Below are 20,214 nucleotides of genomic sequence, written 5' to 3'. Positions count from 1 at the left end.
ATCGAAGACTTTTTTGCTTGAAATAAACGTGAAAATACATTATTTTAAAGGGGTTTCATCTTATAAAGAATATAGGAAGAACACAAAATATTACATTTGATATAGATTTGTTGAATCCTTAGTCATAAATGTAACTTAGTTGTGGTTTAAATATTAAAATGAGATGAAATAGTTTTAAATGAAAGTTGAAAGTTGATTAAAATATTGTTAGAATATTATTTTTTTAATATTATTATTATTTTAAAATTTGAAAAAATTAAATTATTTATTATATTTTGTGTGAAAATTTAAAAAAATTGTAATAATGAGATGAGATAAGATGAAACATTTTCACTGTCTAAACGTGGCTACTCTAGTTATATTTATTATTATATTTTAATCAAATGGTCATGTTGATACTAAATCTAAATAATTTTTTTACACTGAAAAATATATTTTAATCACATGTTGGTTTCATTTTCGTAACTTGAATAACGCGAAAGCAAAAACTTAAAAACATAAAATAATTATCGAATATCATGTCAATAGAACCACCATTGTTTTTTATAAAATGTTTTAATAAAAATATCGATTGATTTTGTAGTTCAACTAATTTGTCATCCATTTGAAATAACAAAATAGATAACGAGATCATAAAATCTAATAAAAATAGAAAATACTTTCCTCGAATTACATCAAATTATAAATTTATAATGTCATAGATTTTATAAAATTATATTAATTTATAAATTTATTTTATAAAATTTATTTATATCTATAACAGTTGTTAATAAAAATATATGTAAAATTGTTTCTAAGTCTCGGACCGTCTATAAATACCACAAAAATCCTCTAGAACTGTTTTACGTCAAGAAGCAATACGTGGAGTAATCTAAAATCTGTCTTTTAAAAAAGTTTTTGAAGAAAATATGAAATTCAAAAGCCAAAAAGCAAAACACATCCACCTCAACTGAGCACCTTAACGTAATTTTGCACCTAAAGAATCTTCAAATGACCGGGGTATATATACCCCATTCTCGTTCCTCTAGTTCTTTCAATGCTTCAAGAACTGTCATTCGGCAGGCATCAATCACCGGATACGACACAGACACGCCGGCCTCGAACCTTGTAGATTTGGCTCGAATTCGCCGTGCACATCCTATGGCGATTCCCCGACATCGATCGTTGCCACTTTGCGGGTTGATCGTACTGTGAGCTCCTTTCATTTGTGGCCGGTTGTACGATCGGCTTAATTCCTCACAATGTTCGAGGCTCACGTAAGGGTTTTGATTACGAATTTTCGTGGCGATGAATTTCTCTATTTGACCTATTGAACAGCTTATGAAATTTGAAGAGCTTGTACTGCTGCATTTTTATATTATGGTTTTAATTCTTTTCCTTGACATTGAATTTTCTCTTGATGTGGTTTTCTTTCGGTTACTGACAAGTGTTATGGAGTTTTATTAGCAGTGTATCGTTCTAAGAACCTCGGTATCATTGCACTCTCTTTTCGTTTTGAAATTTTGCTACTAAACTTTCGTTGCTTATAGGCCGATATGGTTATGTGTAGTCTCGGGAACCGACTTACTGTTGTTTTAAACGTCTGACAACCGTTCAGTAGAATAGGAAGCGATATCACGTACCGGGAAGGTTAAAATGAACCTAGAAGTCCAGTACTCGGTACTCCCAAACGAAGAATAGCTCAAGCTACATTAGGATTACGTTGCAAGTGTTGCACTGGCCCCCTTCCACCCGTTTAATGTGAAGTCTTGTGAAGACAATTCCGATACATTCCAATTGAAGGGAATAACTTTAAGGGGCGATTGCAAAATTATAGTGCGGTCGGACATGCAAATGCATTAGAATGAATGAGATGCATGTGGGGATAAACGAGAGCAATATGCATTCAAAATGCATTAGGAATGTATTTGGTATCAAAATTCTAATAGGAAGCTTATAAAAAAAAAAAAAAAATTCTAATAGGAAAGCATTGCGTTGCAAATGTGTTAGAATGTGTCAGATTTGTCCGCTTCTACTATTCTAATTTTACATTTCATATCATAACTCGTTAGATTTCAAGATGTGAAACAGGATTCTCCCAAATGCTCATCCATGTCAGTTTGTTGCAAACTGATGTTAAAAACTAAGGAACTAAGCTGTTTAAAAACTTGATGTAGCTTGGGGTTGTTTGGATGGAGGATTTTCTTGAAAATTTCTGAAACTTATAAAGGTTGATTTTTATGGGTGTTTGTGAAAGTGGCATGACCCGTTAAAAATATGTTTGGACTGAGAAAGTTTTTGAGATATGTTTTTACTGAGGTTTGAAAAAGTGGTGGGGCCCAAGGAAAATATATTTAGTAAGAAAATTTTTATGAGAGTTATTTTGAGTTTTGTGAAAAATGTTTCGGTTTTTGTTTGTATTATTTTCAACGTTGTTTTGGTGTAAAGATGTTTGGATTGAGACCAAGAAAATTTTATGGAATTTTTAAATGGTATATTGTGTTCTCAATCATTGTTAATATGATATTCTGGATTGAGTATAGGAGGGTGGTAAATGAGATTACATATTGCTTGAGAGAGAAAAGTTCTTTCCATAATGATCCCAAAGGGACTCCAATTGTAACCTTCACTAGTGCTTCTGGAGTATAATGAGAATGCAGCTTGATATGTTGCTTGCTTGGATAAGATGAGGTCAAAAAGTTGTTAAGGGCTTATGATGTACAACAAGGTATATAATGAGGTTTTTTATATGAAAAAAGTACAGTTTTTAAGTAATTTATTTTATTTAAAAGTATAAAGGGCACGACCCTGGTATTGTAGGGGATGCATATGAGATAACCCCTTTAATGTTTAAGAAAAAAACCATAAATTCAGAATATTAGAAAAATGGGATATATTGTAGACCCTTGTCCATGTATAAAGAGATTTGACCAAAATATTCTAAAGTAGTAAATTTAATAACCAGGAATAATTTGAAGAGCTTGGCCTTCTTATTCTCTGTCTCAGATGTGCAATAATTGGAATATTGAACCATTTATCTAGAGTACGAGCTTGTGCTTCTTCATCTCTTTTTTTTTTGTGTTCATCACCGTCATTGAATCCTTCTAAATTAATGTGCATAAAAATTCTTATTACATTCTTGTTGCAGAGTTTATTTTATGTTATTTCTTAGCTTATATATGTGATATGGTTTTTGTACTTTTCTGAATTAGTACTTATGTTTTGAAATCATGGGGATAAATTAGTTGTTTATGATCTTTGATGGTAGGTTCTGCATTTGCTGCGAAGATACTTGGGTGAGTATGTCCATGGACTCTCAGTTGAGGCTTTAAGAATCAGTGTCTGGAAAGGTTTGTCCTTTGAACTTTTCTGTGCTCGTGTGCTATGGTTTTACTAATCCTTTACCTCTTTTGAACTAAGATCACAACAGTTTAAGTTGTTTCCCATATAAGCACTATGTTTACGGTATAAGTGAAACATGCTAAAATCCATTGGTACAAATGCGATTTGACTTTTTGATATGGCCTTGACTGACACAGTCTCATCATCTTAGCCGCTCTTATTTATTTTTGAAGTCAAAGATTCTTTTTCTTAGAAAGCGTATTTTTTCCACAGGTGATGTTGTTCTCAAAGATTTGAAATTGAAGGCTGAGGCACTAAATTCGCTAAAACTTCCAGTCACTGTGAAAGCTGGTTTTGTTGGTACCATAACTTTGAAGGTAGCATCTTTGATTATCACTTCCACATTGCCTGAAATTTGGTTCCTCTTTTATTTCTCCCCATTTATTTTATTTTCTTTATCATTCTCTTAATAGGTAGATAGTTATTTGTTAAGTTTTCCAGATGGAAGTTTGGGCCGGTCTTTGTAATTTGTTTCTAAGCCATAATTTGTTGATGCTACATCATGTTTGATAAATTTTCAGTTAAAAATAAATTAATTGTTTCATTTTGCCCATTGTTACATGAGAACATAATTTTTCTTGTGAAGAAAGCCTTTTTCACAGTTGCTAGGATACTTCAGGCGCCTCTGCTGGCCTTTTCTGCTGCTATAGCAGGATTCATTTAAATATTCTTTAAGGCTATTCATTCTTATTAGTGGTGGTACTTCGAGACTAAAATATGTTACTCTTTTCTGTCTATTGCTATTATATGCGAAATCAGAATTGGAAGTGGAAAGCTTAATTGAGTTATAAGACTGATAAATTAAGTATTTGGGAAACTTAAAGAATGTAGAGTCATGAAGGGAAACTATGAAATTCTATTGAGTCTGACTCAAGAGTGCATGTCTTTAAGGATTGTCCTATGTTTGTGATTCATTAACTCTATCGTTGATTGGATTGGGGTAACACAATGTTCTCCCATCCTTGGTTTCCAATGCATTTTCCTTTTTTTTTAAGATTAATGCTAGATACAGTCATAAATTGCTCAAGTGTTGTGCACTCCTTTTGGAAAAAGTGAGTTAATATGGAATCCACATGAAAAAATTAATTTTTTAATGGTGGACCACACTTTTTCTCAAAAGGAGTGCGTGGCACTTGCACAACCCATGACTGTATCTAGCATTATTCTTTTTTTAATAGGTAATTTCCTATTCATTTTCTACCAATGATTGTTGAAAGGAAATGGATAAGTTGAACAATATTAAGCATCTTACTTTTGCAACTTAACAATGATATTAATGATCTCACTTGCTTTCTTGCTGTACCGTAGGATCTGCTTGCCATGTATATGGTTTTGCTAGGTGGTCCATTTGTATCTTGTAACACACTCCGTTCCTCTAGAAAGCTACTAACATTTTTTTTTTTTGATGGTAAACAAGTTTATTGATCAAAAGCCCAAGTATATGGGACATATACAAGAGCAATGCCTAAGCGTGTTTAGTTTAGAGATACAAGAAATTCATGTAATGACAAGCCATGAAAATCAATTACAACCGACCAATGGAGTAAAGTATTGAAAATAGAAGAATGCTACTAACATTTAAAACACCTTAATTTGAGCTAGGTATTAAAGATTCAAAAAAGCAAAAACAATTCAAACTTTATTAAATAAATAAAGTTATAGTAGAAATTATTAAAACTTTTCCAAGTCTAGTAGTTATTCACAAAATCTTTCACTAATCTTGAGAAATAAACTCAACAAATTTACTTATAAAAAAAAATAAACTCAAAATTCTGAAAAGTCATAAAGTCCTAAGACTTGGTCTCCTCCCCACAAGGTACGCGGCCTACGCCTGGTTTTGTAGATTCGTCATCATAATTTTTTTCACCTGGGATGGGTAATGCATAAAAATAGTCGGATACTTAATAAGTAGCCACATTGCGCAGTAAACATCATGACAACATAGGATTTTGTCTTTTTAAAGAACATGCTCATAACCACGTCCTTTTGACTTTTTCTCTCTCTTATAAAATTTTCTCTTCGTACATTTCTTCTTTCTTTGTTTTTTCTTGCTGTTGGTAGTGGTGTGTTAATGGCAACATTTCATCGTGGAGATTAGTGTATTAGTCCAGACTGAGTTACCATGTTGGTTGGCTTGGATGGGGCTGTGCAGAGAGGTTGTTATTGATCAGAAGGTTTTTGAGTTCAGAAAGGAGAATGATAGGTGGTGGAGAATCATAGAGAGCAGTCGTCGTGTGGTGAAATACATTTCTTTGGATCATGAAGCCCTGGGATGGTTGGGTTCTATGGTAAGGGAATGTACAGCTTCATTGGGCTCTTCAGAGTTCCTGAGAACTCGTAGAAATGGAAATAATGTGTTAACGGTGAGGAGGAGATGTAATAACAATGATTGTTCTATCTTCATTTCAGAATTTGGGCATGAAAAGAGGAGAGGTATGCTAGTGGTGTCGGAAGGAAGGAAGGGGGAGGGGTGGAGGAACTTTGGAGTTACATTGAAGGAGCTCAGTCCTCCTGTTGTTCAGGCAGGAAACCCAAAGATGGTTTGGGGTGATGGTGGTGCTCCTTCGCTGACGGCAGTTGGTGCATAGTCATACAGTGAAGTGCTCCAAACATAGAAGGGTCAGGCTCGAGCCGTGAGTGCTGTGATGCCAGGCATGGTTAGTACAAAGATCGTGCATAGACGAGGCAGTGAGGGCAGTGTATTGTTGGGGCCAAATCAGGAAAACATTTTAAGGGTGCTGGGTGAGATGGAGAAAAAAGTTGGGAATTTATTACAGGAAATAGATTGGCTGAAACGCTGCGTTAAGGGTAAGGAGGTGTTGAGGTTGGGTATGGGCCGTGATACCGGTTTTATTGAAGGGAGGGCCTTGGGCCTTGATTCAGGGATAGAGATGGGCCCTGTTTTGGGCAGGGATAAAGATGGGCATTGTCTTGGAAAAGGCTCGACAGGGATAGAGATGGGCTCAGCTTTGGGCCAGGCCGTAGGCCTAAGGAAAAGCTGGCTGGCAAAGCAGCTGGTGACCGAGATTTCGGCCTAGGTGCTGAGTCAACTTCCATTGGCGCCGATAAGCACCTCGCCGGTCTCCCCACTGGCACAAAAAGAACTGCCGGTCATGGTCGAGTACTATAGTGAGCCGGTAGAGTCGTTTCGGCTGGTAGATTTGGAGGACGGCGAGATGGCAGAGGAGATTGTAGTGGCTGAGACTGTGAGGGTTGATCCCCCGTCGTCATCAGGTGGGTTGCTGTCGGGGAGTGCACTGACTTAGCCGTGCATGGTGGTTGAAGGCCCAGATGAGGCTCCTGCGTGTTTAGTCTCGCCGGTAGAGGATGGGTTTGCCGATTCGTGGGTTGTTTTTGGAAAATGCACAGACTCAGCTGTGCGTGGGGGATGGAGGCCCAAAGGTGATTCTTGTGCAGTCAGTTGTGTCGGAGCTTGATATCTCGATACTGGGGTCTCCGATAGACCCTCTATCACTGGAGATGGCTTCTTTTGAAGAGAATAAGTGTGGGGATGGGGTTGAAGAACTAAAATTGTCTGTTCCTGCCAGTGGGAAACCAAATTCAGCGTGTGGCTCAGAATTGGCTTTTTTTACTCCTGTAAGCACTGGTGAGGAGAGGGCATTTTAATTCCTTTGTGTACACTTCCTCCCAGTTCTAATTATGGGAGCTGTTCGTCAAAGTGGGTTTTCAAGAAAGTAGAAGAGATTCAAGCTGTTATTGGGATTTTATTTAGAGGTTACGAAGAACAATTTAAGGCTCTCCTCGTAGCTCTTGAGGATAGCCATTCGAAGTCAGCCTCAAAGCGGAATAGGGAACTTTAAAAATTAAAGATCTCCATTAATTATGATGTGAAAGAAGGGAGTGACGGAATGGATAGATCGAGAGGGAGGGGCAATATAGTTTTATTATGAAACCTAAGATTCTATCATTGAATGTTCAGGGGCTCAATGATCGCAATAAATGCTTTAGTATTAAATCATTAATGCGGATGTGGAAGGTGATGTAGTGTGTTTGCAAGAAACAAAGTTACGATTCATTGATCGGAAAATTGTGAGAAGTTTATGGTGTGCCCGTATGTGGGTTGGACTTATTTGGCCTCTTTGGGAGTCTCAGGTGGAGTGTTACTTATGTTGGATAAAAGAGTGGTTGAGTCGATTGAGGAGTGTATTGGAGAGTTCTCGGTTGCGATTCTTTTAAAAAATGTGGTTGATGGATGGGAATGGACATTTGCAGGCTCCTATGATCCTAACGTGGATAGGGATAGGAGAGGGTTGTGGGAGGAGTTGGCGGGCATATACTCCCTATGGGATGTGCCATGGTGTATGGGGGTGATTTTAAAATTATTCGCTTTCCTAGTGAGCGATTAGGGCATTGACGACATTCTATGGCTAAGGAAGAATTCAACGAGTTCATCTTTGATCTGGACCTCATGGATTTCCCTCTGGTTGGGGGAGAGTACACTTGGTCAAATGGACGAGTTTGGTCGAGATTGGACAGATTCCTTATATCTCCTTCGTGGGAAGCTAAATATCCGGAAGTAAGTCAGAAATGACTAGCTTGAGTCAGTTCAGATAATTTTCCTATCCTTTTGGATTGTGGGGGTAATCAAAGGGGGCGCTGATAATTCAAGTTTGAAAACATGTAGCTAATAGTGGATGTGTTTGTAGAAATGGTACGTGCTTGGTGGTCTTCGTATCAGTTTATTGGTACCCCTAGTTACATTCTTGCAGACAAGTTGAAGGCACTGAAACAATACTTGAAGAAGTGGAATTTGGAGGTTTTTGGTCACATTAACAATCAGAAGGTTACACTGATGGAGGAATTGCAAGACTTAGAAGAGAAATAGTTCTTGGGAGATAATTCGGAGGATGTGTTATTGAGGAAGGGCATAGTTATGGCAAACCTGGAGAGGGTTTTGTTGTCAGAGAAGACTTCATGGCGTAAAAAATCCAGAGCTCTTTGGTTGAAAAAAGGTGATAGGTGTACGAAGTTTTTTTACAAAGTGGCCAATTCACATTGGCGTAACAATGCTATTGAGTCACTTCAATCAGGGTCTCAGGTGCTATCTTCTCCTCCTGAGCTAGAAAACCATATAATACAGTACTATGAGACCCTTCTTTCAGAATCGGTTCCTTGGAGGCCGAAGCTTGATGCTTTGCATTTTAAGGCAATTGACTCGTAGAGTGTGAGTGTGTTGGAGAGACCTTTTGTTGAAGAAGAGATTTATAAGGTCATATATGGCATGACTAAGGATAAAGTGTCGGGGCCGGATGAGTTTTCAATGGGTTTCTTTCAAACTTGCTGGGACATAGTGAAATGTGATGTTATGGAGGTTTTTAATGAATTTCACTCTTTTCAAAAGTTTGAAAAATCCCTTAATGTGACCTTTATTGTTCTCATTCCCAAGAAACATGGAGCTTCGTCTATTGAAGACTTTCGGCCTATAAGTCTGGTCAGTAGCGTTTATAAGATTATTTTGAAGGTGCTTGCTAACCAGCTTAGCCTGGTGTTGGAACATATTATTACCAAGTCCCAGAACGTTTTTATTTGAGAGGGACAAATTCTTGATTCAGTACTCATTGCAAATGAGTGCTTGGACTACAGATTATGGGAGGGAGGTTTAGGTGTTCTGTGCAAGCTTGATATGGAGAAGACATATGATCATGTGAATTGGGAATTTCTCTTATACTTGCTTGAGAGAAGTGGCTCTGGGGATAGGTGGATTGCATGGATGCGTCATTGTATTTCAACCGCTCGGTTCTGGTTAACGGCACACTTGCTGGTTTTTTCGATAGTTTGCGGGGATGCGGCAGAGAGATCCTCTATCTCCTCTTCTATTTGTTCTAGTTATGGAGGCTTTAAGTATGATGGTGCAGGCTGCTGTTGGGGGAGGCTTCTTATTGGGTTTTCAGATGGGCAATGGTTCTGGTGGTTCTATTATCATTTCACACCTTGTTTTTGCAGATGACACGTTAGTTTTTTGTGAAGCAACTAGTAGCCAGATCCAAACTTTACGAGCATTGCTACTTTGCTTTGAAGCAGTGTCAGGGTTAAAGGTGAATCTGGGCAAGTCTGAGATGGTTCCTGTGGGTGAGGTTTTTAATATCCTCAGCTTAGCAAGCCTTCTAAATTGTAAGGTGTCATCTTTCCCAATAAAATATCTGGGCCTCCCGCTATAGAGCTATATGGGATAGGGTAGTGGAGAAGATAGAGAAAAGGTTGGCTGGTTGGAAACGGGTGTATTTATCAAAAGGGGGCCGCCTCACTCTTATCAAGAGTACACTCACTAACCTCTCCACATATTTTTTATCTTTGTTTCCTATGCCTGTAGGGGTGGTGAACAAAATGAAAAAACTCTTTAAGGCATTCTCATGGGGAGGCATGGGGGAGGAGAAAAAATTCCATCTAGTTAGATAGAAGACTGCATGTGCCTCAGTTGTGAATGAGGGGTTGAGAGTGTGTAACTTGAGAACTTTTAATAAAGCTTTATTGGAAAAATGGCTTAGGAGATATCATTTGGAGAGGGGATCATTGTGGAATGATATTATTGATGCTAGATATGGTGTCGCTTGGGACGGTTGGTACTCTAAAGAAGTGAGAGGGGGATATGGTGTGGGTTTATGAAAGTACATAAGGAAGGGATGATCATGTTTTGTAAATCAAATTTGCTTTGTAGTTGGTGAGGACATTTGTATCAGATTTTGGCGGGATGTGTGGTGTGGAGACCATGCATTGGAAAGGGCTTTTCCGGCCTTACACCATATCACAGTTAATAGGGAGGCTTCAGTGGCGGAAGTGCGTTTATTCTCTCATGGTGAGTATCAGTGGAATGTTCTTTTTAATAGGAATTTTCATGATTGAGAATTACCTATTGTTTCATAATTTTTCAGCTTACTACATTCCACGGAGATTCCTATGGCACAACGAGATAGTTTGAAGTGGCGGTCTAATAACCACAATATATGTACAGTTAAGGCATATTATAGCATCTTAACAATACATCTTGATATTATTCCGTTCCCTAAGAAGAATATTTGGAGGTCTCGTGTGCCTTCGAAAGTAGTTTTTTTTTTGTTTGGAGTGCTGCTCTTGGGAAGATATTTACCACAAAAAACTTGAGGAAGAGAGGATGTGTAGTGTTGGATTGGTGCTACATGTGCAAAAAGAATGGAGAATCTGTGGACCATCTATTACTACATTGTGAGCTAATAAGGGTGTTGTGGGATGAGATCTTTCTAAGGGTTGATGTTGCTTGGGTTATGCCTATGAGGGTGGTGGATTTGTTGGGTTGTTGGCCAAACATGCAAGGCAGTCATCAAGTGGCAGCAGTGTGGAAGATGATTCTGTTGTGTATTATGTGGTGTATTTGGACGGAAAGGAATGCGTGTTGCTTTGAAGATAAGGAACGCACAATGTCCGAGTTGAAGAATTTTTTTCTCCACACTCTAAATGTGTTGGTTTTCCACTATTGTATTACATAGGGATAATGTTCAGAAATTCTTGTCTTTAATTTATCGCTTTTAAAATGTAGTTAGGAGTTTCATATACTTCCTGTGTACAAGGACTATGTTTATTTCATTCATATATATAATATCTATATTTTATTGATAAAAAAAAAGAACATGCTCATACAAAACTTTATCATACATATATGCTTGCCTGCCTGCATGTGTCCTTAGTTCCACTTGTTGGCTAGTACACACTGTTGACCTTCCTGTGTTAGGGTTAACAATTGTTATGATCTTGATTCCACCCACAAGGATGGCATCACTGGGTGCATCGCCAGTGTACCTTTGTAAGTAGGAATCCATACATGAGGATGGCATCATTGGCTGCATTGCCATTGTACCTATCCTACCATTGCAACTTGTCCTAATCTTGTGGTATTGTCTTGTTATAAATATGCCATCAAGTATCTTGCATGTCATGCATTCAATCACGAACTTGCTTGTCACATCATATCATGTTCTTGTCATGTCTAAGCCTTAGCATGTTCTTGCGTTTCATTTGTTCATGACATAGCATAAATAGACATAATATCACAAGTGGAAGCCTACTTACAATTTCTTTACATTTTTGGCTTTCATACATCATGCAGTCATGGATAAAAAAATGTTTTCTTGATCAGTTCAAAAAATGTACATATCATATAGCTTAGTAAAAAGATGATCACTTTGTTTTACAAAAAAGTGCGATTATAGCAAAAAGAGTGTGATCATAATTACTTAGAAAATAGTGATCATGGTTATGTACCTTTCTGCTTCAAGCGACAATTAAGCATGTCAAAAATCACTTAATTATACACATATCATCAAGTAGTGTTAAAGCAGGTCAATAGTGTTAAAGTAGGTCCCCGCACACACATGGATAGAAAACCAACCAAACTCTTCTCTTCATCTAAGGGATGAACTTTTATCCAATGAGGTATTTGCTGAAATTCCCAGCAAGTGTAGCAGTGGTTTTAATCTGAAAATCATCCCCTTTTAAAGGTAGTTGTAGTGATGTCCACTTAGTGGCAGCAACTAGGCATTTAAATATCCAACTTTTGGGCCTTGAATTTCATCATTAAAATATGCTACTGCTGTCTGTGTGAGCTTAGAAATTATGTGTCCATGCTTTTGACCTGGCATGCCTAATAGAGAAAAAGTCGGTTTTCTATCCATGTATGATGGAATGGAATGGCTCAATGAAGATGTTGGGAATTTAAGGCGGGAGATAGTAATACCCTGAATTGAGTGTAGGAAGGCTGAGAAAAAGATAACCATTTTTCTTTCTTGTAAGCCATCGTGGTTAGTAGCACACATTTAAATACTCCTTGCATTTCTGTGTAAACCTGCTTGCATCTGGATTTACTGCTTCGGAATCTACTACAATCCAGGACTTAATAATTCAAACTATTGTTTATGAGGATCTAGTTTATGCATATTCAAGCTGGATATTGCAAAGTTTAGCTTAGATTTGGTCATGATGGGTGAGTAATTGGAAGCTTATGTAATTTTTTTTTTTAAAGAGCCGGTAGCTACACACATAGCGGCCCCGTCCCAAGTTTATTAATAAACCCTCACTTATGGCAGAGGAAAACCGTGGTAACATCATTACACTTGAGGCCTTATAGGATAAAGCGCTATAAACTAACCCAAAAACCAAGTGTCAAAATAAGCCAAAACCAAAACAAATTCTAACAAGCCTAAGCCAAAAAACAACACAAACCGTAATTCAACGTAAATCAATGTGAACCGTCATAAAGCCGTGAATGTGAATCAATCGTGACGTAAAAAACGCAACTGACCAACATGAAGGCAGCGTGAATGCAAATCAACATAAACGTAAAAACGTAAAACACATTAACGTAAACGTAAGCGCTAGACGTAAACGTAAACTCAACTAACCACGATGTAACCGTAAATTAAATCCTATGAATGACTATCCACCTCTACAATAGGAATCTGGCACCTCTGAAGGATATCAACATGTGCAATATTTAATCTTTTCTTTCTTCTCATTTTGATAGATTTATTCTTGAACCAAAACAGAATCTGCTTCCAACACGCTAGGATTGACATCTTTCTATCCTCCATGCGTGATCTACACCGTTGAATCCAAATAATCCATATAATAAAAACTGTAGTGATGCCTCTTAAATGTTCTAGCTGAGACGATCTTCTTTCTTTAGAAACCTAATTCCACAACCTTTTTCTCCAGCTTTGCCTTTGCTGCTGTTCAAATTCAACTCCCAACATGTCCGAAGCCTTTCTCCACAACTGCATTGCAAAATCCCCCTTTCCCAATACGTCATCCATCGTTTCAATCCTCGGCTTCTCACAACATACACACGCCGAACATAAGGAAATACCCAATCGTTGAATATTGGTATCTGCACTCAAAGCCCCTTGTAATCCTTTCCAGCTTACAAAAGAAATTCTGAGAGGAATACCAGGATCCCAAACAGCATTTGTCCACCTAACTTGCTCATTTTTTGTTCTGCATAACTCCCATCTAGCTTTAACAGTGACATTCGAATTGTTTGAAGGCTTCCAATATACCTTATCTTCCAACTCCAGCCTACCCAACTTCACCTTCAAACAAATATACCAAGCCTCCTCTCTACCTATCATCTCCGTGAGCCGTTCTTCATGCCACTCTGTTCCTATAATCATCTCCCGCAATATTAATTTTGGTTGATCTATAACTCGTACCTGCCTGCCCAGAATGCCCAGTCCAGACCAATTCTCCCACCAAAAAGGAATTTGTGCTTCATTTATTTGCCACCATGATTGTTCCATTACAGCCACAAAACATGATGCAATCGACTTCCATAAGGGAGAGGAATTCTATTTAACCACTTCTTGAACTGGCTGATGTTTTTTACAATACTTTTGCCTCATGAATTTCGCCCATAAAGAGTTACCATAGAGTACATTCCATGCTAATTTCCATCGGATTGCCTTCTGCACCTCTTGTAAATCCCGAATACCTAATCCTCCCTTTTGTGTTGGTTTAGTGATTTTTTTCCAAGACACCCAATATTTTTTACGGTGCTCTTCCGTGCCTCCCCGAAGAAAACCAGCAAAGATTGAATAAAGTTTTTTAATGACCTTTTTTGGCACATCTATTACTGACATAAGGTGAATAGGTAAGGTAGAAAGTACATGTTGGATCATCACAATACGTCCCCCTACTGATAATAGAATACCTTTCCACCCATCAAGCTTTGCCCGAACCTTATTAACAATATTCTCAAAATAACGCCTGCCAACCACAGATGAGCCTATAGGAATACCCAAGTATGTACAGGGAAACTTCCCAAATCCATAACGGGTGATCCTTTGTAAACTTTTTTTCCTTGCATACGAAATGCGAGAGGAAAAATGAATGGCCGACTTATCCGTATTCACCTTTTGTCCCGACCACATAAAGTAATTATCTATAACTTCCATTAGCCCTTTTACCGATTTTTGATCCCCATTTAAGAAAAAAATGATATCATCCACATAAAGTAAATGAGATACCTGTGTTTTCATTGTAGGAATTAAGAGAGGCTTGATTTTCTGATGTTTGACTGCTTGCTTAACCAACCTTGTGAACACTTCCTCTGCTAAAATAAACAAATATGGCAAGAGAGGATCTCCCTGCCGAACACCTCTGGATGATTGAAAATACCCTCGATATGTTCCATTAAGCATCACCAAGAAGTTACAACTATGTACACAATTTTTAGAATAACCACAAACTGATCTGAAAAACCATAAGCAGTTAAGGCCTCCCAAAGAAAATTCCATTCCAACCTATCATATGCCTTCATTATATTTAATTTCAGCATTATATTTCCTCCCCTTGCCTTCCTATTTAGATTACGCAGTACTTCTTGAGCCAACAATGCATTCTCAAAAATACTACGCCCCTTAACAAGCGCACCTTGTTCTTCTGAAATAATGCTAGATAATAATGGCCTCATTCTTGCAACTATTATTTTTGAAAAACACTTATAAATTACCGAACATAGGCTAATTGGCCGGAATTTAGCAAAACTATCCGGTTTGTTTGTTTTGGGAATAAGGACTAAAAAAGTTGAAGTATAATATGGACCAAACGGAACCCTTGAAAAAAACTCCTTAGCCGTATTAAGAATATCCTTACCCACAATATCCCAACAAGAGATGAAGAAACTGGATCCAAATCCATCAGGCCCCGAACTGCTATCTTCCGGAATGGATTTCATAGCTGCTAAAACATCCTCTATGCCCGGCATCTTAACCAAAAAAGAATTCTCCTCCTCTGTAACAGTTGGTTGCACCAACTGACATATTTCTTCTTTTACATTTTTTTGACCTTCCGATTGCAACAGTTTCTGAAAAAACTCTACTGCTCCATCATGCACCTCAACTAGGGTTTGGAGCACCTGCCCATCTTGCATCTCCATTCGGCCTACCCACGCTTTCCGTCTATGATTCCTGGCCATACCATGAAAAAATTTGGTATTCGCATCCCCTTCCTTTATCCATTTTGCCTTCTCCTTTTGAGCCATGAAGATTTCCTCTCGATGCAGCCAGTCATGCAGACTTTTACGAGCTTCCTATAACAATTTGTCATCCTCTGCATCACCCGATTGTATCACTTTGCCTTCCAATAAAATTATCCGATCTTCCCACCATGTAATATGCTGGAAAATATTGCCCAACAAATTTTGATTCAACTCCTTTAGAGTATGCTTCAGACGCTTCAACTTGGCAGCCAAGTTCAGAAGCCCCTCAAACTTTGTAGGTTCTACCCAACTCTTTGTAACCACCTCTCTGAACTGTGTATGTGTATTCCACATACATTGGAAGAAAAAAGGCCTTGGTTTGTAAAACTGTCTAGCATTTGAAATTCTAACGTGTAACGGGCAATGATTTGAGGTGTTTCTAGCCAAAATAAAAACCTTCGCCGTAGGATACCTCCATATGAATTCTTGATTAACAATTACCCGATCTAACTTAGCCCATATTCGACCTCTTCCTTCTTGCCCATTACACCATGAGAAACTTGAACCCTCCTCTTGAATCTCCAAAAGCCCACAGTTCATTATACAATTGTTAAAATCATCTTTTAACTCCCTGAGACTTTAAAAGACTCCCAACTTTTTCATGATCATATCGAACGACATTAAAATCACCCCCAACCACACATGGAATATCATGCCTTTGAACTGATTGTAAGGGTATGTTTGGTTACTCAACCCATCTTAACTCATCTTAATTCATCATTACAATTTTTTCAAATTCTAACACAAAATATAATAAACAATTTAACTTTTTCAAATCCCAAAATAATAATAATATTAAAAAAATAATATTCTAACAATATTTTATCATTTCAACTCAACTCAACTCAACTCAGTTTGACATCCAAATAAAGCCTAAGTCTCTCCAAAGTTGTAGTCGCTCAGATTGGAAACAACTCGCATAGATAAAAGAAATTAACAACTCTCTCTCACCTTTTATATACAACCCAGAAACTTGTTGCTTAGAACTACAAATAATTTGCATATCAACATTTTTCTGCCACAAAACCCAAATCTTACCATCTTGTTGATAGTTAGTCATATAGTTATCAAACTTCAATTTCCTAGCCCATTTCTTGATTCAACATTCAGCCGCAAAAAGGTTCCAAGATGGCCATTACATTTGGTTTTATCTAAAAAATATGTTTCTGTAATTGTAAATATGAACTACCCACCCCCCTTACATTCCAAGCTAAGATATTATCTAACATATCAAACCTGTTTGGAGGACCGAGTAAGCATACTTGGTGGTGCAGCTACAACTTTTTTCTTCTTCTTTAGCTTTATAATTGGCAAATCTTTTTCATATTCTGTCTCCACTACTTCAATTTCTGCATTTTCAATGCCGTCTATATCCTCTCCATCCTTACATAGCCTGACCTTCTTCCTCGAAATCACATCCGTATCTACTTCTAAAGACTCACAGTTACCATTTGCCACATTTAGAATCACAATCCTTTCCTCGTTAGTTTTTGTAACTTGTATATTATCTGTACCCACATGCATTTGATTCGCTTGCTCCTCGATCTGCACCTGAGATTTTTTCCTGTCCTATCATCATCTACCACAAGATCCGAAATCCTCTCTAATTCTGCATTCACAACTTCTTCCAATATCAACTCAGCTTCCTCTAGAATATTTTCATCCCCTTGTGTAAACCACAGTTCCTTAGATATATTATCCAACTTCTGATCCACATCCACATTATTTTCTCTGGCACTTGGTTCTCTCGGTTCTCCCTCAGAGCTTTGCGGGCTGTTACCTTCCTGATGATCCACCGTTTGATTGTCCGCTCCTAAGGATGACATCATTACCCCGTCTTGCATTGCATAATAAACTAGTTGCTCTGCTTCCTTTTTCTCCGGTTCTTGCACTTCAGTTTGATCTTTTTTATTCACCAATTTCCACACCAGCTTTTTTTTTTTCATTTCTCTTCAGATCCTCACCTAAGCTACACTTATTTTTGGATTTCCTGCATGTAATCTCTCCCTTCTACATGTACTATTCGAATGCCCTTGTTGACGGCATGTTGAGAAAATGCTGGAAGTGTCTCAAAGATCACTTCTTGAAAATGGCTTCCCAATTTATTCGGTATACCAATCAAAAGTAATGCCTATGCTCCTTTGAAATATCCATCTCCACACACATTCTTGCTCCCTCTGGCCGTGATACACAAGCCTTTGCATTATCTCTTTTTAGATATCTACCATATGGACCTACAAAGATATTCAATGTAGATTCATGAAAGAAATGAGGCTGTAACCCCGGTAGAAAATCCACACCGGGGCTATAGGAGATTCCTCATATTCATTAAACGAAGGTGTCCAGTGAAATATTTTGTATGGGACATTTGCAATATCCATCACTTCCCTAGACATAGCAGTAACAAAATCCGCTTCATTCATCAATCGCACCAGAACATTTTGAGCCCTTCTCATAGCACCAACAACCGGCATTGATGATACACGCCAACGGTTTTTCATATATCCCCGTATCGCATCCAGTGAAGGTCAACGTCGTTGAAACGTTAACACCACTGAGAAACGAAATGGAGCTGACGTTCTTGTGATTTCTTCCTTGTTGAAAAAAAACACAATTCTCCCTTGATCAGCTTTGCTTCACGCATGGGAACCTCTACCTCTAGCATAGGTTGAGGCCGTGACGATACAATCTCCGCAAACGTCCTTGCTGTGACAGGCAAGGATCCAGCCGCCATAGCGACCAAGGCATAATCCTGAGAGATCAACTAGTCTCTGAAAAAATTTTCCGATTCTTGAACCATCTTGGAGAATTCTTGGAGAGGTATTTACTATTCTCGGAAGCTCATTGGAAGCTTATGGATGATTTTGCAGTGAACTGAAAAAAGGAAGTTGCTGGAATTTTCAATTAGTTGCAATTTCATTTTATTTGAATTCAGGAAGTTGATGCTCTAATTTATTTCAAATAAATTTTCCCTTTTATAATTATAGGTTCCATGGAAAAGTTTGGGAAAAGAACCTGTTATTGTTCTCATTGATCGCATATTTATTCTTGCTCATCCTGCTGCTGACAGTCGGACTCTCAAAGTAAGATGGTATTCTTTTCAATGGAATAATTGATCTTGTTATTACTTATAACTAAAGAAGGGTCGGTGGCTGCCTTTCTATGTTAATCTTGTACTAATACTCTTTTCAGGAGGAGGACCGGCATAAACTTTTGGAAGCCAAGCTTCAACGGATTGAGGTAATATTCTTATGTACATATGTGAGACCTGCTTTATATATATCCGAGCAACACTCTAGGGTGTTGACATATATAAGTTTTGATATGCGCCTTATAATTTTGCCCTCCTTTCCAACCTTAGGCGTTGGCTCAAGTGGTAAGAGCCTCGGTCTTGGTGGTATAGGTTTAAGGTTCTAACCTTGGGTGGAAACAATTTTTAGGGACCATCGGCCTGGGGTAATTTTCCCTTGAATTATCCAATGTGCACTTGTGAGAAACTCCTTGCTGATCACATGTGCACTCCTGAGATTAGTTGGAACTTTGTTCCAGACACCCAGTGCTAACAAAAAAACAATTTGGCAAAAACATTAAATAATGATGAATAGAACATAACTTTTAATGGTTATTATAATTTGCCTAGAGCTTGGATTTTATGATATGCTTTTGTTGAAATTCCATCCTTGTGTTTGGGTTTTGTTGATCATAAAATAAGAAATGTACCTTTTACCATTGGATATAGGAAGAGACTGTATATTCGGTCATAGGTAAGTTTTTTTTAATACTTTTCACATATTGTATGCAGGAAGCAGAGTCGGCAACCCTAGAAGCAATATCAAGATCAAGGCTAGGAAGTGTAAGCTTATAAATTTAATTACCCTCTAATGTGGGATTGTTTATTAGGCAACTCTGTACTTGTTAGTACTATCTTTAGTTATTATCTGTGTGGCTTTCTATGTTTGGGTAGACCTTGTTATGTTTATCATGCTTCATCTTCCAATTAAGTGTCAATTTCTTTAACATAAATTACACTGTAGGCGTTGCTGATTTGTATATGTGTTGATAACTTTTCATCCTGACTACAAAGACTCTTGCTGGACAAATGGCTTGCTCATTTTTACCGTATGGGCTTATGTTGATGGCATTCTCTACTGTGAATTGTGGCATTTGATGAAGCCATGAAGTAGTTCTCAATCAGATGTTGGGGCTTGAAAGCAAGATTTTTTACCCAATCTTTTAAATTCTTCTTGTGTTTGACTTGTTTTTCATTTTTTAGCTTAGAAGGGAAATGGCTGCAACCTACTTTGGTCCCATACTTCCTAAAAGAAATGAGAAGGATACTTCTTCGTTGTCGCTATTATTGTTTTAATTTTATGTTGGCATGAATTTGTTTTATACTTTTTTATATCAAGGATCAGCATTCAGCTCTTCTTTTTGGGCATACATTGGGAATAAATATGGTTCCTCTGCTAATCTTTTGGAGTATGTTCTTGGTGTTTATATTATTTTTATATGCAGTCTAGATAATTCTCAGATATAAGATATGTATGTTTGCAGAATTTGTAGGTGTGAGGGAATAGTTTTATATTGATGGTTGGGTCTTGATTTTGTCTTCCATGGGGGAGATAGGGAATAGTGTTAATACCTTAGAAGGTGAATGAGATCCAACATTTCTTAGGGGGGTGAAGTTCAAGCCCTTTATAATGATTCCATGGGGCTGCAATTGTGGCTTTGATTAGTCTTTTTGGAGAATGGGCCTAGATGTGGCTTAGACATTCCTCGTGGTTCGTTACAACTGGTATTAGAGAAAAACC

The 20,214-nt window shown here is 37.7% G+C and overlaps 1 protein-coding gene across 1 annotated transcript in view; it reads left to right on the top strand.

Annotated features, from left to right (window-relative positions):
* Window positions 1–1,055: 1,055 nt before the first annotated feature.
* LOC108986177 overlaps window positions 1,056–20,214 on the top strand; it is a 99,636-nt gene continuing 80,477 nt past the window's right edge. The window contains exons 1-6 of the mRNA XM_018958698.2: window positions 1,056–1,256; window positions 3,248–3,329; window positions 3,595–3,698; window positions 18,391–18,486; window positions 18,596–18,643; window positions 19,206–19,256. Coding sequence (XP_018814243.2) covers window positions 1,242–1,256; window positions 3,248–3,329; window positions 3,595–3,698; window positions 18,391–18,486; window positions 18,596–18,643; window positions 19,206–19,256 — 396 coding nt within the window. The 5' untranslated portion in view covers window positions 1,056–1,241. The remainder of the gene's footprint in view (window positions 1,257–3,247; window positions 3,330–3,594; window positions 3,699–18,390; window positions 18,487–18,595; window positions 18,644–19,205; window positions 19,257–20,214) is intronic.

This window comes from Juglans regia, chromosome 7 (assembly GCF_001411555.2).
Source record: "Juglans regia cultivar Chandler chromosome 7, Walnut 2.0, whole genome shotgun sequence".
Taxonomy (NCBI): Eukaryota; Viridiplantae; Streptophyta; class Magnoliopsida; order Fagales; family Juglandaceae; genus Juglans; species Juglans regia.
This window is presented reverse-complemented; position numbering and strand designations above follow the sequence as displayed.